The sequence below is a fragment of the Lagopus leucura genome, unplaced genomic scaffold (genome assembly GCF_019238085.1).
Source record: "Lagopus leucura isolate 7727_CA_CO unplaced genomic scaffold, USGS_WTPT01 Super-Scaffold_100083, whole genome shotgun sequence".
In the NCBI taxonomy this organism is placed as follows: Eukaryota; Metazoa; Chordata; class Aves; order Galliformes; family Phasianidae; genus Lagopus; species Lagopus leucura.
In genome coordinates this window covers 563,252-586,722 of record NW_024962318.1, presented here as the reverse complement: position 1 = coordinate 586,722, position 23,471 = coordinate 563,252, and the positions used below count along the sequence as shown (strand labels likewise).

The window sequence follows — 23,471 nt, the reverse complement described above, 5'->3', positions numbered from 1 at the left end:
CATTTTAATTGTGGCTGCATCACAAAGCGTGGCCGTGGCTGGTGACGTCCTGGTGTGGGTCTAAGCTCAGCCGGCAGCGCCGGTTGGGCAGCGTGAAGGGACCCACAGTTCGGTCAGTGGAGATGGAAAAGCACTGCTGTGGTGGCACAACTGGAGCACCAAGCACTGCAGGTGCCAGAACGCCCCTGGACATCCCCTGCTTTCACCAGGACAGGGAGCAGAGCCTTCTCAAAGCCTTCTCAAGGGAACAGGTCCCTTGCACACCCACCAGCCCCAGGTCACCGCCAGCCCCCCAGCATCCTGCAGTCCCAAAGTTCAAAACGCTCCTGTGCTTAAAACAGAGCAGCCCAACGAATGGTGCAGAGTGAGGTGACAGAGCACAGCAAGGTCACCAAGTGAGGCTGCTGCCTGCACACAGCCCAACTCCTATGGCAGGGGCAAACACAGCACACACAATCAGAGCTCAGGGATAGCAGCACGTTTTTCAAACTGTTCTTGGAAGCGAGACAAGCAGAGCTTGGGTGAAGCTGGGAAAACAAACAGCCCCAGCTCGGAGCCGCCCTGCACTTGGGTGATGCTTCCAGCAGAAGGTGGACCTACACGATGGCTTCAGCTGGAAAAACACTGCCTGGTGATGCAGAGCCGTGGGCATCTGCCCACTGAGGGTGGCCAGGCTGTGTATCCCTATGGTAGGGGATCGGTGCAGGCTGCAGGCAGGCAGCTGGTGCTGTCTGGGCACGCCGGCTGCTTGCACTCAGCAGGGCGTTGTAGCCTCGCCCTCCCCAGGAGCACCCCGGGATGGTTTTGGGGAGGGCAGCCCAATGCAGGAGCACGCCCTGGGTTCAGCACCCATCCCGCAGCCCCGAGGTGGATGGGCGCTGGGGCTGGCTCTGTGCTCGCCTCCCACAGGTGCTCAGGGTTGGCTCCCTGCACGTGCAGCTCCCAGGACCCCCCAGGAGTGAAATGCAGCTAGGAAAGTGCAAAAGAAAAAAAGAGCTCAGAGGCCAAATCCTCCCTCTAAGTGTTGGGTGGGGAGGGTTGTGGATGCCTGGCATCAAACCACAGGGCTGCAGCTTCATGGCACAAGGTCCAGCCCAGAGGTGTTGGCTCACCTTAGCCCTCCCCAGTGCTGGCAGCTTCCACAAGACCTTCCTCCTGCCACCGTGCTCATTTTGGTGGGTGCTAATTCCAGGCTTCTATCACCACCACTCACCCAGACAATGGTTCAAATAGCTTTGGAGCTGGGAAATGCCTATACCCTGACCGAGGCGAGCCACCACCCGCTCCCTGCCTCAGTTTCCCTGATGCTGAATGCCTGTTCTGAGGCACAGGGAGCTCCCTAGAGACCATAAGGATGAATGAGGAGTGCTCTCATGCGCACAGCCTCACCTCATGCCCATCAGCTGGATGCTGCCCATGCCCGTGCACATCCCTCTGTGCACATCCTTGCAGACAGCAGCCATGCTCAGGGCCAAAGATACACTGTGCTCGGGTGCAGGGGATCCAACAGATGGAGACGTGCCGGGTGTGAGGGCTTTGTCTGAGCAGTGGAGACTGCACTCGGACCTGCAGATGGTGGAAGGGCGGCTGTGCTGGGGCCAGGGCTGTGGCCGCAGCCATGCGAGCGCAGTGCCCTGGGGATGCGGCCCCTTTTGTTGGGCTCTCACCTCTGGCAGAGGCCCCTTCCCCAGGCGCCCCGCGCCAGCTTTCAACTTTCAACTTGACCTGCTCCATTCACATGGAAATAGGATGCAAATGGAGATGGGGAGCTGTGAAGAGAAGGAGAATGGAAGGGGAGGAAAGGGCCATGGGCAGCGACCCGCTGTTGGTCCCCCCTTTCTGGCTGGGCTTCCCAGTAAGGAGGTACCGCCTGTATGACAGGGCCCCCCCCCCAGTAGGAAAATTGGGGTCCCATTGGTGGGTTGTACTCCTTACCAGGGATTCCCAGTGTGAGAAAGGCCTGCGGAATCAGAGATGGAGCCCCACTCTCATCACCTGCTTCTCCCCACTCAAGAGACCCTGCTGCATTCTCACCCATACTGGACATGGCCTTGCATCTGGGGACACGGGGGGAGTTTCTGGTGGGCCGTTCGCCTGCCTGATCCCAGCACAGTCCCATAGCCGAGGACCGCTCGGTGACCAAATGTTGCCATCTGCCTTGGGGCCTTTGCTCGCATCTGCCGGGGTGCAGAGGGGCCGGGGCTCAGCTGCCGTGCGATGCAGCATGGGGTGGGGGGCGGCAACCCCCCGGCACAGCAGGCAGCACGTATCAGCTGGGTTGGGGTGAGAAGCGTGCAGCAGCGCTCAGTCCCGTGCCCATCAACCCTTTGTGCCCCCCGGCCCCCGTGCCACAGCCAATTAGTCCTGGATTCGGGCTCCTTTGTGCTGCAGGATGAACAAGGCACAGCCGCTGTCCCCTTGCTGCCCCGTCCCCATGGAGAGCAGGGGGCTCAGCTGTATCAGCCCCCGGTGCCTCCTAGCAACACAGGGCACACAGATGCAGAACCCCAACAGTCCCAAAGCCTGAACACCCATCCTGCAGCCCATTTGGGGACAGCGGGGACACTGCTGCTCTAGGTGCCTGGGGTGGCTGCAGGGCACAGAGGTGCGGGGCACAGGCAGGGCAGTAAGGGACAGGAGGGACAGGCAGGGCATTGCACGAGGCAGCGCAGTGCAGCTCGCTCTCCCAGCGACACCCAGTGGGTGCTGGGGGAAGAGCCGCCGAGGGTGGAGCTGGGTGCTGGGATGAGCCTTTGCCAGGCTGCGCTGCCGTAGGGCCCAGCTTGCTCTGTCCTCTGCAGCCCCTGTCAGCTCCTGAAGGGTGCAAGCATCGCATCTGCCAGCTCAAGCATGTTTGGGCACCTGGTCATGTCCCACAGCCACCGTGCACCCTGTGCTGGCTGAGCAGGGCTGGAGGAGTGTTTGTGCACAAAGCACACCTGCAGGCCACATTCTGTGTTCCCAGAGCACACAGTTCAACCCACAGCCCTGCAGCCATCCATCCCAGACAGCGCTGCATGGTGACATTTGCACCCGCAAGGTGCATCTTGGAATAGGTGGGACACAGGCTCTTTTGAAGACAAGGGCAAAGTCCGTGTCACAGCCAGGAATAAATGCCGGCATCCAGCCAAACCAGGGTGTGCAGGTTCAGCGACAGCACTGCAGAGAGCACCTGGCATTACAGCCAGGCAGCAGCACGCTGAGGCTGACCCTGGTGGTATGTGGGGACAGGAGGGGCTCGGCTATGCTTTGGGGGCAGGGATAGAGCGGGTGGGAGCACTTTGTGCACTAGGGCTGAGTTTGGAGTGTGGAAGTCCCAGCCAGCACCTGGAGCTGGGAGGGGGGGGGGAAGCGAGGGGGAGTGAATGGGACCAAGTGGCCGTGATGCTGCCAAAAGTAGGGAGCTGGGTGTGCTGGGTGGAGGGGGGTTGGGAAGAGGGAGGGGTGTTCCTGAGCCCCTCCAGCTGTTCCTGATGGAACGGGATCACAGTGGGATTGGCTGTGATCACAGCTGCTCCCTCTGTCCCCACACACAGGGATTTGGGGGGTTCCCTCAAGAAAAAGGCTCTCGCCCACCCCCCCAAAGCCCCCAGCACGTTACTTTTTATTCGTCATTATGACTTTGTCTCATCCCACCTCGCTCCAACATCCAAACTACCGCTCACGTAAGGGGTGGGGGCGCAGCTCACGTACCCCCCCCCCATCTCCAGGACCCCGCTGGGACCCCCAGCCCGGGAGCCCTGCAGCACAGCGTCAGACCCACCGCCGAGCGGGACAGCGGGACGGCACGGTGACTCCGCCCGGTTCCCCACGCCCGAGGAGGGGGGGGGGAGGGGGGGGGGGGGGGGAGGAGGGGAGGCGGGGAGGCTCATTCCGCCGGGAGCAGCACCCGGCGCTCCGCACGCTGCCACCCATCTGCATCCGGAGGCGGTCACGTGGCCGGCTGACGTCACCGCCCGGCAGCCCGGACTCGCTGCGCCGCGTGCCGCCCGTCCCCCAAAGCGCAGTGAGTTGCCGTGCGGGGAGGTGCCCCGAACGTCACCCCGGCACCGGTCCGACCGGTCTCCCGTCTCTTCCTTTTTCCCTTCTGCTCCGTAACAAAAAGTCCCCACACCTCCCTGCCGGGATGAGGTCATTCGGCGGACGGCTCCGGCCCCGCGAACCCGGGTTTCCTCCACCGGGACTCGGCACCGCGCTGGGGATCACCCGGCCCGCAACATCCCCCCCCCCCCCCCCACCTCCATCCGCACCGCGGGGCTCGGGGACGCGGGGCTGTGCGGGCCCCCTGGTGCTGGGATGGGGCCGGGCGGGCGGCAGGTGCTCGGGGCGGGCGGGGGCTGAGTCAGCCCGCAGGTATGAGCTGGGGCCTGTTTGCAGGTGGGGCCGCGGGGCCTTTCTGCCCCACCGCTGCCGGAGCCCCGTGCAGTCAGCGGGGGGCCGGCGGGAGGAGAGGAGCTGCTGGGCACTGCCTGCGGATGCGGAGGGAAGGGCAAGGCCTCGAGTCCCAGGAGAGCGGCTGCATAGGATTCACAGCCCCCAGGTGAGAGTCGACGGTGCATCAGGCCGTGCCAGGCCATGCCATGCTGTGCCAGGCCATGCCATGCTGTGCCAAGTCGTGCCAGACTGTGCCATGCCAGGCCATACGAGGCCATGCCGTGCTGTGCCAGGCCGTGCTAGGCCTTTCCATGTCCTGCCAGGCCATACTAGTCCATGCTAGGCCATACTATGCCAGGCTGTTAGGCCATGCCAGGCAGTGCCATGCTAAGCTGTGTTCTGGCTCAGCTCCAGCTCGCTACGCTGTTCCAGTCTCTGTGCCTCAAGCACGATGAGTGCCTCAGGCAGAGCAGGGGGCCTTGTGCGGCACTGGTGGCACAAGGCCTCTCACTGCTGGCTAGGCTATGCCACTCTGCCAGTCCTGTGCTGCAGGAGAAGCAGCTGGAGCTGCCTGTGGGAGAGGGGAGATAGGCAGCATCTGTGGGGGCCTGGGGGACAGAGCTCCACCACTGAATGAAGCTTCTCCCCACAGCACAGTGGCACCTGGCCCTGAGCCATGGCGCTACTCACCCACCTTCTCGCCTGTGCCTTTGGCATGGGCTCCTGGATGGCCATCAATGGGCTGTGGGTCGAGCTGCCGCTGCTGGTGACGGTGCTGCCAGAGCAGTGGGACCTGCCCTCCTTCATCACCATCATCATCCAGATGGCCAACGTGGGGCCGCTCTTTGTCACCCTCATGCACCGCTTCTGGCCCGGCTCGCTGAAGGAGGTGGTCGTTATCTACGTGATTGTGTCTGTGGGCATCGTGGCCTGCTTGCTGCTGGCCTTCCTTTGGAACTACACCTCCCCCATTGCGGGGACCTCCCGTAGCACTGCATTCCTGATCCTCACCTTCTTCTTGGCTCTGGTTGACTGCACTTCCTCCGTCACCTTCCTGCCCTTCATGATGCAGCTGCAGGCCCAATACCTCACCACCTACTTCATAGGTGAAGGACTCAGCGGGCTGATCCCTGCTCTCATCGCCCTGGGCCAGGGCTCCGGCATCTCCAGCTGTGCCAATGTCAGCCAGGTGGTCAACATCACCTCTGGCAACGAGACCATGGAGGGCACTATCTTCCAGATGGAGACCCACTACCTCCCAGCCCGCTTCTCTACCCTCATCTTCTTCCTCCTCATGACTGCGATGATGGTAGTCTGCTTGGTGGCTTTCTTCTTCCTGACAAGGCAGCCCAAGGTATGGGAGCTCTCACAGCAGCAGTTGTGTCCCAGCACCATCATACTGAACTCCTTTGACCAGATCCTTGAGGATGATGCTGGCAAGGGACGAGGCAAAGGCTACTCATGCCCAAAGAGCACCAAGCGGCCCATGGAGACCCACCCAGAGAAGGTCTCCTATTCTGTGGCCAAGCTTGCTTTCATCTACTTGCTTATCACTTGGGTGAGCTCTCTGACAAACGGAGTCCTGCCATCTGTGCAGTCCTACTCTTGCCTGCCATATGGCAACACCGCATATCACCTCTCGGCCACGCTCAGCTCCATGGCCAACCCTCTCGCCTGCATCGTGGCCATGGTCCTGCCCAGCAGGTAGGTATGGGAGACCCAAAACAGCCCCATTTTGGGGTGGTGGGTGTCCTCTTGGTGCTCATACCCTGGCGTCAGAGGCACTCAGGAAGGACAGTGGGGCCAGCATTGAGCCTGCTGTGGGGCTGTGCCTCTCCCTGTGCTGGGGTGGCAGTGCTGACTGGTGTCACCTAACTGTTCCTTGCAGGTCCCTGGTCCTGATGGGCATCCTCAGCCTGGCGGGTACAGGCTTCGGTGCCTACAACATGGCCATAGCAGTGATGAGCCCGTGCCCTCTCCTGCAGCATTCCCAGTGGGGCAACGCCATCATTGTAAGTCTTTTGGTCCCTCAGACCTCAGGAGAGGTCTCAGGGTCCCCACTGACCGCTTTCTCCTGTGCCACCAGATCCTCTCCTGGGTGCTCTTCACCGGAACACTCTCCTATGTGAAGGTGATGGCCGGGGTCATCCTGCGGAGCCGCAGCCACAGTGCACTGGTGTGGTACGGGGCACTGGAGCAGCTGGGATCCCTGCTGGGTGCCCTGCTCATGTTCCCCCTCGTCAACATTTATGGTTTCTTCCAATCCGCCGACTACTGCAGCCTGCAGTGCCCAGTATGAGCACGGTGTTCCTCTTGTGTTCAAACAAATAGAAGGAGTTTGCTCAGCCCTTTGGCCTGTGCCCAGACCTGCTGCTTTCCACCTCGCCCCACTGCACCGGGGGCTCAGCACCCCTGGGAGCAGTGTTTGTGTTCTCATTCCTGTTCTCATTCTCGTGCCCATGCCACAGTGGAGAGCAATGACTGCCCTGGGACATGGGGGGCTGCAGCCATATTCAGATTGTGGTGACAAAGGTCCCTCCTGGAAAAGCAGCAGCAGAAGGAGATGCAGCCCAGTGAGATGGGGGTAACCTTCCCAGGGAGCCCTTCTGAGGCTCTGGCAATGCTTTCTGCTCTCTCCCCACTGCCCTGTGCCCCACAGCAGCCCCCGCTCAGTCTGGCTGTACCTGGGGGGGGCACAGAGCTGCAGCACGCCCCGTGCCCACAGCCGTGCCATGAACAGCAACACAAGGCTGTCACACGGCACGGGGTGGCAGAACTGTGCCACCTGGTACCCGACTGCACCTCGGCTGTGCCAACAGGAGGTCCGGGGGGGTCCGGGGAGCAGCGTCAGCCCCCAGGCGGAGCAGCGCTCGGTCGCCGCACGCGCCTGCGCCTCTTCCCCGGGGCACGAGGCAGCCGGGCCTTTGTCCCCGGCTCTTTGTCTGGCAATCTGCTCCCCTCGGGAGCAGCAGCGACAGACCCGCTCTGCTGTGCCTTAACGAAGCAGAGCCGAGGAGCCCCCGGCCCCGGCTGCGTCCCGGCCGCCTGCGGGAAGGACGCGGCTGGAATTGCTAATCGCCCACCGCCCCGCACGGGTCCCACGGCCTGAGCTGAGCACCGCGCATCCCCCCGTTTGCAGGAGGAGCGTGGGGAGAGGGGCAGAGCTGGGGGCTGAGGAGCAGCGGTGGATGCGGGGGCACCGTGGAGGACTTATCCCATCCCAAGAGCAGGGCGCATCCCACATTCCTTGCAATGAGACCGCGAGCTAAAGGGACGCAGCCCTTCACCACCACCCCCCCCCCCCCACGCCCTACATGAGGACCCTCCTGCCCATCCCAGACGCACAGGTCCCCGAAGACCCTCGCCCTGTACAGCCCCGCCAACCCCTCCCTCCCTCCCCAGCACGGCACAGGGGAACAATCGCCTTCGAGCCCTGCGAGCGAGCAGGAATTATTTCCATACAGCTGCTCGGGAAGGCAGGGATGGGGATGCAGCCATCACCCAGCCTCGCTCCGGGAGAACGCCCGGGCCTTTCTTCTGGCTCTCCCCCTCCCCGCCGTGGTGGGGGCAGGTTTGGGGGGGGGCCCAGCCGCGCTGCAGTCAGCAATATTAGCACAGCTCCGCAGGACTGATTGCAGGTTATTAACATACATTATCTCAGTCCCCTGCCTCTGAAAGGAGCCAGTTCCTATTCCCCCTCTCCCAGCCCTCCCTCCCCCTGTCTTTTACACTTAATTACCTCCCTTATTACACCACAGCCTGGAGAGAGAAAAAATCACAGGGCAGCGGGCAGGCAGGCAAGCTCGGCCCAACTAGGGCGTAAGTAATCGTCCGTTCTGCAAACGTGCCTTCAAGAAAAGTGATCGCACACACACAGATAAATAAATAAAGGAGCACAGGGCTGGGAGCCGGCGGCCCAGGGATGGAGGAGATGCTGGGGCCGACCCCAAGGCTGCACCTCAAGGAGAGGTGACCTTGGACTTGGACTGATGTCAGGGTTGCACCGTAGGGCCAGATGGGGTTGGTGCTCACGGCCCCAGTGATGCTGATGGGGAGTGAGCCCCAGTGCTAAGGGGGGAGCGGGGTGGGAGCCCCAGCCTGGGAACAGGAGTGGGGCGGGCTGTGGGGTGCCCCTAGGATGAGAGGTGCACTGGGCTATGGGATGCTGTGGGCTATGGGAACCCAGGGCTATGGCATGAGATGGGCTATGGGATGCTATAGGACGTGGGGTACCTGGGGTTGTGGGGTGTCCTAGGCTACAGGATGCTGTGGGCTATGGGTACCCCAGCCTATAGGGTGCCCTGGGTTATGGGATGCTATAGAACATAGGGTGCTCCAGGCTGTGGTGTAACATGGGCTGTGGGGTGCTATAGAACTTGGAATAACCCAGGTTAGGGGATATCCTAGGATGTGGGGTGCTGTGGAACATTCCCTTGGCTATGGGATGCCACACAAAGCAGCGAATGTCCGCTCACTGGCCCCACACAGATGCAGAGCAGAGATGCCCCCAGCTCCCAGCACAGATTAAGAAGCACATGGCCACCAGCATGCCACGGGCAGCATTAGGATTGGGGTGCCACCACAGGGTGCTGCTCTTGTCCCCTGCGTGTGACACTGTGTGCCCAGACAAAGGGCCCCGCCAGAACCCCACACTGACCACCACTGGTGGGCTGCGCGGGGCTGAGTGCTGCAATGCTCTTGGTGCAGCACAGGGCTCAGGGACAGCATGGCCTTTCCCCAGCTGCCCACAGAGGAGGGGGATGCTCACAGTGGAACTGGGGGAGCACCAGCTTCAAGGGGACTGCAGAGCAAGGCAGGGCAGGCTGAGGTTCCAAGCTGGTGGCAGGGCAGGGACTCACAGGGAGCAGGTCCTTTGTGCTGGATCCCCCAGCTCGCTGTACCCCATAAGCCCTTTGTCACCCCCAGCTGGCACAAGGTCTTGCTCCAGAGCTCCCACTGTGGCTCCCAGCTCATTTTACAGGGCACTGGCCATGCAGCGAGAGCAGTGATGGGCAGCAGAAGTGCTCCAGCCAGGTCCTCACTGTCACCTGCCAGCTTGGAACCACGGCCTGCCTGCAAGAAGGGCCTCATCCTGTTCCGGGGGGGGCTGGGGGAACCAGTGTGAGCGGCTGTGCCGCGTGCTCAGTGCAGGGAAGGGAGGAGGGGGAGTGGGGGCTCCGGGAGGGAACAATGCACCGCCACGAGCCCGGCTATTGTTGTGGGCTGTGAAGGTCACGGCTCTTCCCCTGGGACACAGATAGGGATAGGGACATGGGAGAAGGACAGAAGGTGGGGAAAGGGACAAGAGAAGAGGGGTGGTGACAGGGGAAAGGGACAGACGGGACGGGAAGGGCTGGGAACAGGGAGCAGGAATGGGGATGTAGAATAAGGGAAGAAACAAGGGAAAAATAAAGGGGTCATCGGAAAGGGACAAGAGGCAGAGATAAAGACAACAGAGTGGGACACGGAATGGGGTTAGGAACAAGGAACAGGGATGGAGATAGGGGATGGAACCGGGACAGAGAATGAGAACAGTGACAGCGCCTGGACCCCCGCCCCGTCATTCACAGCCCCGGGGGCTGGCGGCAGGGAGACAAAGGCAGCAGGAGGCAGCACACCCCCACCCCACCCCCCTTCCGCCCCCCCATGTCCCCGCGTGTCCCCATTGTCCGCGGCTGGGGGGGGGGGGGGGGGGTTGGGGGACAAGGAAGCAGGGAGCGAGGGCCCAACACTGCCACGACGCTCCGGGGGGCTCGGGGAGGGGGGGCTCGGGGCGCGGCCGGGCGGAGCGGGGCCCCCCCCTCCCCCCCCCCCCCCTCCTCCTCTCCTCCTCCTCCTCCTCAGCCTCCTCTCCTCCTCCTCCCCGGCGCCCGCCCCTCGCACTCCGCTCCCCGCTCCTCGCAGCCCGCACCACCGGCCCGGAGCGCAGCGCGGGGCCGGGGGCCGCCCCGGGCCGGGCCAGTGCCGGTACCGGGGCCGGTGCCGGTGCTGGAGCTGTCCAGTGCTGAAGGCTCCGGCCCGGCCCCGCCATGCCCCGCTCCTTCCTGGTGAAGAAGCTGAAGGCGGACGCGTTCCCTCTCGCCGGGGCCCCCGCGCCCCCCTACGCACCCCTGGAGCCCCCCTACGCGCTGCCCGGCCCAGCTGCCGGAGATGGTGAGTGCGGGGCGGGGGGCTCCGGGGAACGCCCCCCCCACACCCCTATTGTGTGCGCCCGACGGGGCAGCGGGGGGGAACGGGGGTACAGAGGGAGTCGGGCCGGGGGGCTCGGGGAGGGCAGGAAGAGGGCGGCGGGGGGGTCTCAACGCTGCGTCCCGCGGGTCCCGTCCTTGTTCGCCTTTGTGGGTCCCCCCTCCCTCCTCCCCAGCGCCACCAACCCCTGCCGAAGTTGGTCCTTGGGGACGCGGTGACAGCGGCAGTGCAGGTGATGGAGTCACGGCGGACCCCGCTCTCCCCGCGGTTGGGGGCAGCGAGGAGGGCTCCTTCCAGCGCAAGTTTTGGGGGGCACGAAGCAGCCGGGAGCGAGGAGGGGGGGGGGGGGGCCGGGCTGCTCGCCGTGCCTGCGGCTTTCATTGTTCGCAGCCCCGCTCCCCTCCGACAGCTCCGCGCGCGCTGTCACCACCCCGGGCACAATGGAGGGAGGGTGGGGGCAGCCCCCTTCCTGGCACTAAGAGAGGTACGAAGGGTGGGCATGAGGGTGACGGGGCCCCCAGAGCCACGAGCTTCGGGATGACACCGGGCCGGGCTCTGTGCAGGTCACCTGCGCTCAGCAGAGACCCCCGACGGGGCGAGCCGGGGATGTGCCATGAAAGGGGACGGCGATGGGGACGTTTTTCCCAGGTCACGGCTCGGCTGCTCCTGGAGCCGCAGGCTGCGCTGGGTGCAGCGATGGGCCCGATCCAGCCCCATGCAGCCAACGCTGCTCTGCGTGTCCTCATTTCTGCTGCCCAGCACAGGGGGCACGGGGCAATGCCCACACAACCTGGGGGTCCCCTTCTCCTCCCCATCCTATGGGGAGCAGCAGCTGGTGGGGGAGGGATGCACTGCAGCTGGGCAGAAGCTGCCGACGCTGCTCTCCTGGAAATAACCTTGCTGCATGCTCGGAGGCAGCGTGAGAAATTGCTGAGCAGAGCGCTTTCTGCACAGCCCGTGCGACCGCACTGTCAGCACAGCGCGGGCAGCGGGGGGGCTGCACCGTGCCCCAGCCTCGCAGACCCCTCCCCACAGCAGTGCAGGGACCCCCCAGCATCAATAGGACAAAGCGTGGGGGCCCCGCAGCTGCAGCACGCCCCGGGCAGCCCAGATGAGGGGGTCCCAAAGGTGGGAGGGGGGCTGCATTTAGGGGTATTTTGTGGCGTGGAGTGTGCATATGGCCCCACAGTCATGCATCAGTGCCGGTGAGCCTGGCAGTGTGCTGAGCCCCCCAACAGCCCCCATCATCACCATCAGCAGCAGGGATGCGTCCTCTGGAGCAGCTGGCAGGGGCCATTGTGCACAAGGCAGGTGACTGCCAGGACTGGTGTAGGGCAGCCTGCGTGGCCACGTGTCCCACTGTGTGTGCCCCGAGCTGCTGGCCCAGCTGGGAGGCACTGGGAGCACGCAGTGCAGTGACCATCGCATGCTGGCAGCAGAGGGATGGAGGCATTCGTGGCATTGCTCTGGCACAGGTCAAGAGTCAATTACCCAAAGCCATGAGCAGATCTGCATCAGTGTCACACAGGGTGGAACTGCCAGCATGGCCATGAGCACCCTCTGCTCCTGGCGCCCATGGTTCTCTACCCTCAGTGTGAGCCCAGTGTCCCTGGTGTCACCAGTCCCCACGTGCCACATTCCTGAGAGAGATGGGGTGACCTCTCCGAGCCCTTTTGTTCTCATCTCTGCCCTCTCAACCCATTCCTAGAAATAGGGAGATGGGGATAGGAGCAGAGCTCTATCAACCTCTGCCTCCCATCAGGCCGGCACCCAGGGCAGCTCATCCCTTGTGCACATGAGGCAGCTCCGATGTGCAGGGCCAGTGACAGCTGGGTGTTTTCAGCTCACTGCCGGGCAGAGCCCAACCCAGAGGAGGATGACCCTTGTGTCGTCCCCGCAGGGTACCTGCAGCACTGCCTGGCACCTGCTGGCTACAACCCCGACAAGAAGCAGGGGCTGCCGCCAGCACCGCCAGACCCGGCCTACGCGCCCGGCCAGGAGGAGTACAGCGACCCCGAGAGCCCCCAGTCCACCTTCTCCGCCCGCTACTTCAACGGGGAGGCAGCGGTGACGGACAGCTACTCCATGGACGCCTTCTTCATCACCGACGGGAGGTCGCGTCGACGCGGGGAGAGCCAGCGCCGCGGCAGCCACCGCCACTCCTGCCCCGAGTGCGGCAAGACCTACGCCACCTCCTCCAACCTCAGCCGGCACAAGCAGACCCACCGTAGCCTGGACAGCAAGATGGCCAGGAAATGCCCGACCTGCGGCAAGGCGTACGTCTCCATGCCCGCCCTGGCCATGCACGTCCTCACCCACAACCTCAAGCACAAGTGCGACGTCTGCGGCAAAGCCTTCAGCCGGCCCTGGCTGCTGCAGGGCCACATGCGTTCGCACACCGGGGAGAAGCCCTTTGGTTGCTCTCACTGTGGCAAGGCCTTCGCCGACCGCTCCAACCTGCGCGCCCACATGCAGACCCACTCCGCCTTCAAGCACTACAAGTGCAAGCAGTGCGAGAAGACCTTCGCCCTCAAGTCGTACCTCAACAAGCACTACGAGTCCGCCTGCTTCAAGGGCTCCGAACACAGCTGTGCAATAGGGAACTAGTCCCCGTGCCCTCCCCCCCTCGCCCCCACCGCACCCCCCCACCACCTCTACCCCTCCCCATCCTGGTGCCAGTTGCCGCTACGGGGCTGGAGGATGCTTCCCACATCTCTCACCCCCTAAATAAAAAGGAGCCCCCGGCCCCCGGGAAGGGCTGGACGCAGTCCCCGCAGCCAGGCAGGTCTCTCTGCAGGGACTGCCCCGGGAGCACCGCCTGCACCCGGGCCAGACCTTCCCCAGCTCGCGATGCTCACCCCTATTTATTTAATTTATTCCTATTATTTATTTAGAGCTGCTGCTTCTCCTCCCAGGAACTGCCGGGGAGAAAAGACACTCACCTGGTCCGTAGCAAGGACAGGACCATGGGGCGAAGAGCCAGGCAGGACTGACGGACCCCATCCGCCCTGCTGCCCCCACCCACGTGGGCACAGCCCCTGGGGCAGAACCCGCACCCTCAGCCCCTGTTGGGCTGCTTCCATCCCCTCTCCCCCCTGGCCAACCCCAGGCCCCTCTGCCCTCACCCCCACACACCCCAGGAGGGGGTTGGTGGTGCCACAGAGCCCGGGTGAGTCTATTTAATTGATGCTCTTATTTATATTATTTATTCCTTCTGCTTTTCACTATTTATTTGCCAAGACCGGAGGCGGATCGCCGTGCCCGGGACACAGCTACGGGGACACGGATGGGGACAAGGCCCCAAGAGACAGAACCCCACACCGCCAGCTCCCGCTCTGCTCCCTGCACAGGGACGAAGCAGCGATTCTATGCAACCCCTGCCCCGCAGCGAGCCGCTCCTACCTCGGGCCTCGGCACCCAGGGGCTCAGCCCGGCTCTCCCTTTGCAGTCTTCCTGCTCCGTCTTCCTCCCACCGCAGTCTTCCTCCCGCCGTGCCCGTGGCTCCCAGGGTCACTTTGAGCTCCGTGGGCAGCCCGAGCTGCAGCATTTTTCGTGCGTCCCCTCGGGCAGCGCGGCGTGCGGGGCTGGGCTGCCCCGTGTGTTATACTGTACATAGCGGATACCACAGCAATAATTTTTTCCGTGCATGATCGCTTTTCTTTTTCTGCCAGGTTTTGTATTGGACAGGCCGCGGTAAGAGGAGAACCGACCGCCCGCAGTATTACTTGTAATGCAATTCAGGGATATAAAAGGGACTTCTGCCACTACCAGCTGTGTCTTGGGCTCTTTGTGCACATGGAGGTGGGTGGGTGGGCAGCAGGTGCTCTGTGTACATCCTCAAAGGGGAGCGGTGGCACCTGCAGTGCAAGCTTTGCAAATGGTGCTGCGCCCCAATAGCGGCACTGCGCCCCATTAACAGCACTGTGCCCCATTAACAGCACTGCACCCCATTAATGGCACTGCACCCCATTAACAGCACTGCGCCCCATTAACAGCACTGCACCCCATTAACGGCACTGCACCCCATTAACAGCACTGTGCCCCATTAACGGCACTGTGCCCCATTAACAGCACTGCGCCTCATTAATGGCACTGCGCCCCATTAACGGCACTGTGTCCCATTAATAGAACTGCACCCCATTAACGGCACTGCACCCCATTAACGGCACTGTGCCCCATTAACAGCACTGCACCCCATTAACGGCACTGCACCCCATTAACGGCACTGGATCCCGCTCGCAGTGCTGCACCTGGCTTGCAAAAAGCACCAGGGGGAGCAGCAGAGCACTGACCTGAAAGCAAAGCAAAGTGCAGAGTCCCAGTAGTGGGGTGGGGATCCTATGGACTGCCCAGCTGGGATCACTGGGTGTTGCATCCCGAATCCACCAATGGGGTTCTGCTGTGAGGTCCTTCCTCATCCTCACCGTCACCAGTGAAGGGCAGAGGGGTCACCCAGCACTGCGTGAGATGCTGGCCGTGGGATGTGACCCTGAGTCAGCACTGGGGATAGAGAACCGTGCAGCTGGGGCAGGGGGTGTACAGGGGTCGGGGTAGGGCTGTGGGGGGCTCAGAACAAGGGGCGTGGGGGACCCAAACTCTTTCCCAGTACTTCTCCACCACTGGGGACACTGATTCCAAGAAATGAGCCAGAAATGTCCCAGAACATCCATCCCAGCCTGGAGCCAGACCCAGTGACCTCTATTCCTTCTAATCCGGGATATCCCACAGCTCCATGAAGACGGACCCAGGGCTGAACCCCCCCTCCCCCCCCCCCCCCCCCCCCCCCCCGCCTCCCCCCCCCCCCCCCCTACCCCTCCACCCCGTTCCATCCGTGTCGGTTCCACGCAGCTCCAGGCCGTGACCCCCCGTTCTCCGATTCTCAGTGCACGGACCCGGGCACCTTCGCCCTCGGACCTCGGGGCCAACCAACCCTTTCCGCGGTCTCACCGTGACGCTGCAAAGCACGGCGATGGCGGCGGGCGGAGGGCGGGCGGCGCTGCGGGGAGCGGCGCTGCGCGGGGCGGGGGCGGGAGGTGCGGGGCGAGGAGCGGCGGAGCGACGGCCGGAGGTGGCGGCGGTGGCCATGGCTGAGGAAGAGGGGAACGGTGGCACCGCGAGTATCCACACGCAGCACATCGCCGCCGTACACAACGTGCCCATGAGCGTCCTGATCCGGCCCATCCCCTCCGTGCTGGAGCCGGAGAAAGTGCGGAGTTTGGTGCGGACCCTGCAGGTGGGTGCGGGGACAAGGGGGGTGCGGAGACGGCGGGGTCGGATGTATCGAGGGCTCCGGGGTGCCGGAAGGTTGGGGGTGCCGGAAAAGTCACAGGTGCTGGGTCGGATGTGCCGAGGAGTTCGGGGTGCCGGGGAGCCCGGGGTGTTGGGGCTGTGCGGGGCCGGGGGGGTCATAGGTGCCGGGAGTGCCTGGGGTCGGGGGTGCCGGGTTCCATGAGGCGCGGAGGGTCGGGGGTGCCGATGGGACCCGGGGTGCCGGGAGGGTTCGGGGGTCGGGACAGCGCGGGTTCGGGCCTCCCCGGTTCGGGGCTGCCGGGGCACAGCCGAAGAAGCGCGCAGCACCGCGGCTCTCTCCATCCTTCTCTCCTTCGCCCTCTCTCCCCCCAGGAGGACCCCGAGCAGGTCCCCCCCATTGACGTGCTATGGATCAAGGGCAACCAGGGCGGGGATTACTTCTACTCCTTCGGTGGGTGTCACCGCTACGCGGCGCACCGTGAGCTGCAGCGGGACACCATCCCCGCCAAGATCATCCCGTCCACGCTCAGCGACCTCCGCACCTACCTGGGCTCCTCTACGCCCGAACTGCGCTGAGGCGGACCCCTCCTTCCGCCCCGGGGCTCAGCCGAACACCGCGCCCGCCCCCGGCGCTGCGGTTGGGATGGGGTCGCGGGGGGGTCCCGGTGCCGGTGGGTGTCACTCGCGGCCGGGAGGTGGCGACCGTGTGCCGCGGGAACGGGGCGGGGAGGGATCGGACCGGGACATCGCGAACCGAGACGTCTCCGAACCGGGACATCGCGAGCCGGGACGTTGCGAACCAGGATATCTCCAAACTGGGAAACCCCCAAACCGGCGCGGCACCGAACCAGAGCGACACCCACTGAGCACAGCTGGGCCGGAACATCTCTGAACCGGGAGGGATTGGGTCGAGCTGGGGCACGTGGAACTGGGACAGGACAAAACCAAAGCGTGGCACTGCTGAACCAGGGCACCGCCGAACTGGGACACACAAACCAGGACAAACCTGTACCAGGACACTCACCACCCCCAGCCTTCCCAACACCACTCCAGGCTCACTCTGGGCTGTGCCTGCTCCAGAGCTGCCTGCTCCATCCTCAGATGCATCCCACAGCCCCTTCTCCATGCGGTTGTCTCCAGGGGACACCCACTGCTGCTCTGGGAATAAAGGTGACCAAACCCCCTGGTCCGTGTGCTGGTGCTGGGAGTGGCAGGGGCTGGGAGCAGCTGTGAGATGGGGCACAGGGACATGTGGGGTGGGGATGGACACTGTGCTGGTACCCAACGCTGTGTCAGCAGACAGGCACTGTGCTGGGAGTTGGGTGCTCTGATGGGGACAAATACGGGGTCAGTCCTTGCCACCCTAGGGTTGACTCGACTCTGCTTCTGAGAGCAGTTGCGCCATGCTGGGATGCTATCAGCTCTGCAAATGCCACGTCTTCACCCCATGTGCAAACTGGAAAAACCACACTGAGCATCCCACAGCTATCCGGCATCCCTCTGAGCCAGGAACCGGGGAGGGGAAAGGCCACTGACTCACCCCATCACACTGTGAGTCAGCAGCAGGACTGGGACAGGAACTGCGTCCGGACACTCTGCCTGCTGGCCACACTCCATGCCAGCTGGATCCTGTCCTTCAAGGGCAGAAATGGGCCGGGGTTGGGAGCTTGGAGGAGGGCACGGGCAGCTCTGCAGGGGGTTTGCAGCCATCCCTTTGCACAGCAGCACGCACGGTGCTGCCTGCTGCTGGGGCACGCTTTGCTTCCACTGCGTTTCCGCAGGAAGGGCCGGCTGGGCCGGGGGCTGCCAGGGCAGGGGCTGGGGGTGTGCACAGCCGAGCTGCATGCGTCGCATCAAAGCTGCCTCCGCCGGGAGGAAACCCTGCGAGCGTGCGCGGAGAGAGCGGCCCTGCTGCACGGCTCCCTCATGGGCCGTAAATTTCTGCGAAGAATTGTGGCGTGCTAAAAAGTTTCCTCTCCGTAGAGCACGGGGGGAGGGATGAGGTAGCAGCTCCTTCGGCAATACAGATCACCTCGCACACAGAAATGGGACCCCGGGGCAGGGAGGGGGGGTTTGCCAAGCCCCAGGCCGCGTCACAAGCATGGGGATCTCTGCAGGGCTCTGCATGCCCCGTGTTCCCGGGGGGACACACAGCGCCAGGAGCACCTCCAGGTCCCAACCTGCATGGGGGTGAGCCTTGCCAAAGCCAGCCATCCCTGTGTCTGTCCATCCGTCCATCCGTCCATCCGTCCATCCCTCCACCTGTCCCCCTTCCCTCTGCCTGACCTGCAGGGTCTCCGGTGTCGCCGGCTGACAGCCGATCTCAGCTGCCTCCAATCCATTCGTTCCAGATCAGGAACAAAGGCGCTTTGTGGGCTCCCTCCCGCTCCGTCTGGGCTGGCTGGGAGGGTCCCAGCTCCGGAACTGGGACAGACTTCCCCACACGACAGCCGTGTAATGCTTTCCAGATCGGCCCACAGGTACAGCCCTGTGAGGGGCCCGCAATGCCCCGGGCACAGCCACCGGCACAGGGTCCTGCCAGGACCGCTGCCATCAGTCCCATCCCAGCATCCCCACCCCACTGTCCCCATCCCAGTCACTCAGGTACAGACCAGAGGCAGCTACTGATAGCACAGGTCTCCCCACATTTGCAAGTAGAGTCAGCATTCCCTTGGCTTGCAGAGGGATGGAGTGAGATGGGATAGGCTGGAATGGCATGGCATGGGGATGGCACAGGATTGTTAGGTCAGGCTGGCACTGCTTTGCCCAGCCCCAGGCAGGGTCACTCTTTGTCCTGGCAGCCACATGCTCTGCACAGCCGTGGGGTCTGGAATCCATTTGCCTCGCAAGAAGCAGTGTTTTCCCAGCAGGACTGGAGCAGCACAGAGTGGCAGGGAGCAGATCCGGCCCCCCGTGCCATCTGCTCTCTGTTTATTTTCTTACACTTAAGTATCACCTCTCAGATAAATGCTCTCCAGTGTGGGAGGGCAGGGGACATTTCCCAGCACACAGGGGGAAAACCCAGCCCTGGGGAATGCCAGCTCCCCATTGTAGCCCCTCTTTGCATTGTGCTCAGCTACGGCACACAGCATGCCATACACGGGGACACACGTCCTGTCCTGCACACTGGCTGGGCAGCACAGGAAAGCCAGGCAGCTGCCTCACGTCCCCATGCTTCAGCAGCATCCGCTGCTCCCCACAGCCCCCCCCACTGCACACGTGCACACATGTGCACACACATGCACACCAGCACCCCATGCATGGTCGTGTCCCCAGGCATGCCAGCACCCCCATGCAACCCAGCAGGGCTGGGAGCCTTGGGCTCCCCCCCACTCATCCCCGTCAGCTGGTGGCCATGTGTGGCGGCCGCACCTGAGTACACAGCCGCTGCCATCCGTCTTGCTGCCTGTCAGTGCTGGGGCGGGGGGCCCCGGCTCGCACCCAGCAGGGTGCACAGGGGCTGCCTTCCCCCTGCTCCCCTCCAGCAGCCAGCTCAGCATCCCCCTTTGCATGAGGCTGTGTCCCCCTTGGGGACCATCCACTGCTCCACTGGCTGCAGGCACCTGCTTGCTCCTTGCACCTCGTGCCCAGGGACTGTCTGTCTCCAGCTCTGCTCAAGGGACCATTTGCAGAAGATGAACTCTGGTCTGTGCCCCAGAGAATTGGGGTGGGCCTCACGGTCCCCAGCTCAGTGAGGAGCTGTGAACGTGGAGCTAGCAAAGGAAATGTACTTGTGTCTATGTGGAAGCCCAAAGCAGCCCCCGGACCCGCAGGCTGCACACCCCCAGCCCCACAGTTCCCTGACTCGGCCCTCGCCCCCCTGCAGTGTGATTTACGGGCTCTGCGCAGGAGGACAAATGGTGAAGGCAAACAGGGTCAGGGCCCCGCAGCAAGGGGCAGGGGGGCCTTTTGCTCCTGAGGGGACACACGGTCCTGTTACACATGAGGACAGCCCCAGGAGGGACTTGGTGACATGCCATCACATGGCTCTGTGCTCCAGGACCCAGCCAGCCACCCTGCCCTAGGATGTGCTGTATGTCCATTGTGCCCACAGACACCGTTCCAAGCCCCCAGCACATCCCCTTTTTGCCCCCATTGCCCTGAGCATCCTCCTTGCATCCTCCCTGAGTGCAGGGAGGGGGAGGCAATCACTGCTGCTCAAGGAGAGCAGCCCTCAGGACACTGCAGCTCTGCAGCTCCAGGGATCAACTCTGCAGGAAGGGACTTGGATTTTCCACTGCTGGCACACACCTTCTTCCAGCAGAGGAAGCGCTCCTGGCAGCCAGGCAGCACCTTGTTGTGGAGTCAGGGCCAAGGTTTTCATCCTCATCCTGCCCTGTAGCAGCACACAGGGTGCCAGCTTTGTGCACAAGGGGCTGCAGGGCTCAGCCTGGCCACCCCTGCCCCAGCAAGGCAGTGCCTCCCCTGGCCAAGCACTGCTGTCCCCTCCATGGAAGCAATGCGGTGCCAGCGCTCCAAGGGCCAACCCTCTCCCTGCCTCATCCCATTTCCTGCGCCCTTTGTGCCACTCAGTGCAACCTACTGGTGGCTGAGGCCACACAGGGCTGAGGACACACTGGGGACACCGCATGTGGCACCTCTCCCCGGGGCCGTGGCACTCCCTATGGCCCGGTCATCAGTCCATGCCACGGTTTGGTACAACAGGCGGCACAACCGGGTCATGTCACCGTGCAAACACAAGGCACCCTTTGCTTGGGGCCACGCACCGGAGCGCAGCCAGGCCAGCAGCCAGCTGCGGGGGGAATCGTGATTTACACGGCCGGGCTGGGACTGGACGCTGGCCGCCTGCCTGGCCCCGAGCCGGGGGCCGGCTGGGGGTGGGCTCCAACACCAGCCCCTCCCCGGCCGTATAAATCACGATTCCCCCTGCAGCCGTCTGTCCCAGCCCCGCTCGGACGCAGGAGCGGAGCAGCAGAAGCGGCGTGTTAAGGGTGAAAGGCTGCCCGCAGCCCGAGGGCTGCCCGCAGCGGGGCGGGGGGCTCCGGCCATGGCTTTTACCATGCTGCGTCCCATGGCTGCCCGCGTGCTCTACCCCGACATCGGCATGCTGTCGGAGGACGAGGAGAACCGCAGCGAGAGCGACACGTCGGACCAGTCGTACGGCTGCTGCGAGGGCGCGGAGGCGAGGCGCAAGGTGCCCAGGAAGACGGGGCCCATGGTGATGGTGAAGCAGCGGCAGGCGGCCAACGCGCGTGAGCGGGACCGGACCCAGAGCGTCAACACCGCATTCACGGCCCTGCGGACCCTCATCCCCACCGAACCCGTGGATCGGAAGCTGTCCAAGATCGAAACGCTGCGCCTGGCCTCCAGCTACATCTCGCACCTGGCCAACGTGCTGCTGCTGGGCGAGGGTTGCGAGGACGGGCAGCCCTGCTTCAGTGCCATCTACGGGGCCAAGGGCGATCTGGACAGCAAACAGCCTCGCAGCATCTGCACCTTCTGCCTCAGCAACCAGCGGAAAGGGGTGAGTGGGGGGGGAGGGTCGGCACAGCCCTGGGATCGGGAGTCTGGGAGGATCGGCAAGTCCCCGTGAGCTCCGCGCGGGCTCCAGCTCTGGCCCCCGCTGGAGGCTTTGGCAGCTCCCGGCCAAATGCTGCTCAGAGCTGCACGCCCACAGTCCTGCTGGCGTCAGAGGGCCGGGCTGCTCCCCCACGTCCATCCAGGCCGGGAGCTCTCAGGGGGTTATGGTCACCCCGGGGCTGGGGCATGTGGCTGTGCCAAGAGGGAGCGCGGAGCGAGCAGGCTGGCCCCATCCCCATCCCACCCCTTGTCCCCATCCCATCTACATCCCCATCCCATCCCTGTGACGCTGTTCTCACGCCCCATGAGCCTCCCTCAGTTGCAGCAGTAGGAGGGTGGCCCCGTGCAGCATGGTGCCAGATGGGGACTGGTGGTGGCACAGGGCTGGAGGCTGCAGAGTGACCCCAGAGTGGGTGGGGGTATCCATGCTGAGCCCATCCCACCAGCCATGCTGTCCCAGGGTTTAGGAACAGTGGCCACCTACTGTTGCCAAGCCCTGGGGCTGCCACACTGTCCCCATCACTGTCTCCATCTGAGCAGTGACTGCAGAGCATTTTTCAGCCCTCAGTGCTCTTTGGGTTTCTGCTGCTCCATTTTTAATTGCTCTTCCCACTTCCGTCCCCCCCCCCCCACTGCTTACTAGCCAAACTCTGCACCCCCCTCCCAGCCCCTCCTGGATGTCCTCCTGCCCCAGTCCTTTACAGACCTATCCCCAGCTGAGACCTTCTGCAATAACCAGGAGACCTGGTGGCACTGGGACCTTGGGGGCAAGGATAAGAGCTGGGTTGGGGCTGCTCTGCACCTTCTGGCTCTGGGACTGAGCTGGAAATGGGCTGTCCTGGGCTGGAAATGGGCTGGAAATTGAATGTACTGGGCTGGGTTGGGCTGGAAATGGGCTGGAAATGGGCTGGGCAGGAACTAGGCTTGGCTGGAAATGGGCTGTACTAGGCTATGCTGAGCCAAGCTGGGCTCTGATAGGATGCAGTGGGTTGTACTGGTCTGAGCTGGGCTGGTTGCACTGAGCAGTGTCGGTGTCCAAGCCCTTGTCCCCAAGCAGGGCTATGCTGGGTCTGTGTCCCTGTAATGTGGACACAGGGACACGAAGACCCGGGCCACCAACCCAGCACCACCATGCATGACCACATCCATGTATCCCTCCTGGGCATCACTGAACCATCTCTGCCACTTCAGCGCCCTAAAGGACATTCGGGTGCAGTTCCTCCACGCTCACCCCGCTGGTGCCACGCACCCCCGTGTCCCCAAGGCCATTCCCACTGGGACACCCAGGCACCCCGCAGCTCTCCCCTCCTCTCTCCGCAGGGCGGCCGCAGGGACCTCGGGGGCAACTGCCTGAAGGTGAGGGGGGTGACCCCGCTGCGGGTGGCACGGAGATGAGCCGGTGCCACCAGCACCCGCAGGAGAACGGCGGCAGAGCCTGTCACAGCCAGCCCCAGAGACCGCAGCGGGAGGGAGGGAGCTGCCCGCCAGCCGCAGGCGATGGGGCACAGCAGGGTCGTGGGCTGGCACCGCACCGACGCCAGCACCGGCACCAGCACTGCGGCGAGAGGACGCTACTAGGGCTGGGAGAAGGGGTCCAGCACCCCTGGGATGGTCGAAAGGGGTGGGCTGGGATGAGCAGCCCGCACATGGCCGGCGTCGATGAGCTCGGGGGGGATGGCGGCACAGCCCCGCAGGTGCTGTTGATGCACGCGCAGCCACTTGGAAAATAAACCTTATTTTTCTGACGGGCTGGTGCCTGCCTGCTGTTCCCACCGCGTGGCGTGGGCTCCTCAACATAGCTGTGTCCCAATGGCCCTCCGTCTCTGAGCCACGCTCAGGTCCCAACCACGACGCTGCCTACTCTCCCTATGAGTGTGAGACCCCATGCACACGTGTCCCCATGTCCCTAAGCCCTGCAGGCAGCTCTGCTGCCATGAGGATCTGGGCTATGGAGAGTTTCAAGCCATGCAATGGGATGCATGGGACACGTGGGATGTATGGGACATACGGGACACATTGCTGGCACTTTGGGTGTGCATGCAGTGCACTGGGGTTCATCTCTGTTTCCGCACCTTCTTCACTGCCTGGGATGCTGTGACCACTGTGACTCCCAACTG

General features: G+C 63.7%; 4 protein-coding genes and 1 long non-coding RNA gene across 5 annotated transcripts; 4 read left to right on the top strand and 1 right to left on the bottom strand.

Annotated features, from left to right (window-relative positions):
- Positions 1-3,970: 3,970 nt before the first annotated feature.
- On the top strand, positions 3,971-6,719 carry SLC52A3 (solute carrier family 52 member 3). Its single transcript, XM_042887425.1, has 5 exons — positions 3,971-4,006; positions 4,378-4,540; positions 5,027-6,078; positions 6,263-6,386; positions 6,461-6,719. Exons 3-5 carry the CDS (start codon positions 5,051-5,053, stop codon positions 6,671-6,673), a joined length of 1,365 nt encoding a protein of 454 aa, XP_042743359.1. The 5' UTR covers positions 3,971-4,006; positions 4,378-4,540; positions 5,027-5,050; the 3' UTR covers positions 6,674-6,719.
- A 3,684-nt stretch (positions 6,720-10,403) lies between these two features.
- Positions 10,404-13,170, top strand: SCRT2 (scratch family transcriptional repressor 2). Its single transcript, XM_042887451.1, has 2 exons — positions 10,404-10,527; positions 12,464-13,170. Exons 1-2 carry the CDS (start codon positions 10,404-10,406, stop codon positions 13,168-13,170), a joined length of 831 nt encoding a protein of 276 aa, XP_042743385.1.
- A 601-nt stretch (positions 13,171-13,771) lies between these two features.
- LOC122188806 lies at positions 13,772-15,307 on the bottom strand. The gene is made up of 2 exons (XR_006181645.1): positions 14,856-15,307; positions 13,772-14,169 (listed from the first exon to the last, which is right to left on the bottom strand). It is a non-coding gene; the product is annotated as an uncharacterized LOC122188806 (long non-coding RNA).
- A 117-nt stretch (positions 15,308-15,424) lies between these two features.
- On the top strand, positions 15,425-16,999 carry SRXN1 (sulfiredoxin 1). Its single transcript, XM_042887424.1, has 2 exons — positions 15,425-15,796; positions 16,186-16,999. Exons 1-2 carry the CDS (start codon positions 15,533-15,535, stop codon positions 16,387-16,389), a joined length of 468 nt encoding a protein of 155 aa, XP_042743358.1. The 5' UTR covers positions 15,425-15,532; the 3' UTR covers positions 16,390-16,999.
- A 3,725-nt stretch (positions 17,000-20,724) lies between these two features.
- On the top strand, positions 20,725-23,099 carry TCF15 (transcription factor 15). Its single transcript, XM_042887427.1, has 2 exons — positions 20,725-21,298; positions 22,675-23,099. The coding sequence occupies exons 1-2, from the start codon at positions 20,822-20,824 to the stop codon at positions 22,747-22,749; spliced, it is 552 nt and encodes a 183-aa protein (XP_042743361.1). The 5' UTR covers positions 20,725-20,821; the 3' UTR covers positions 22,750-23,099.
- Positions 23,100-23,471: the final 372 nt, after the last annotated feature.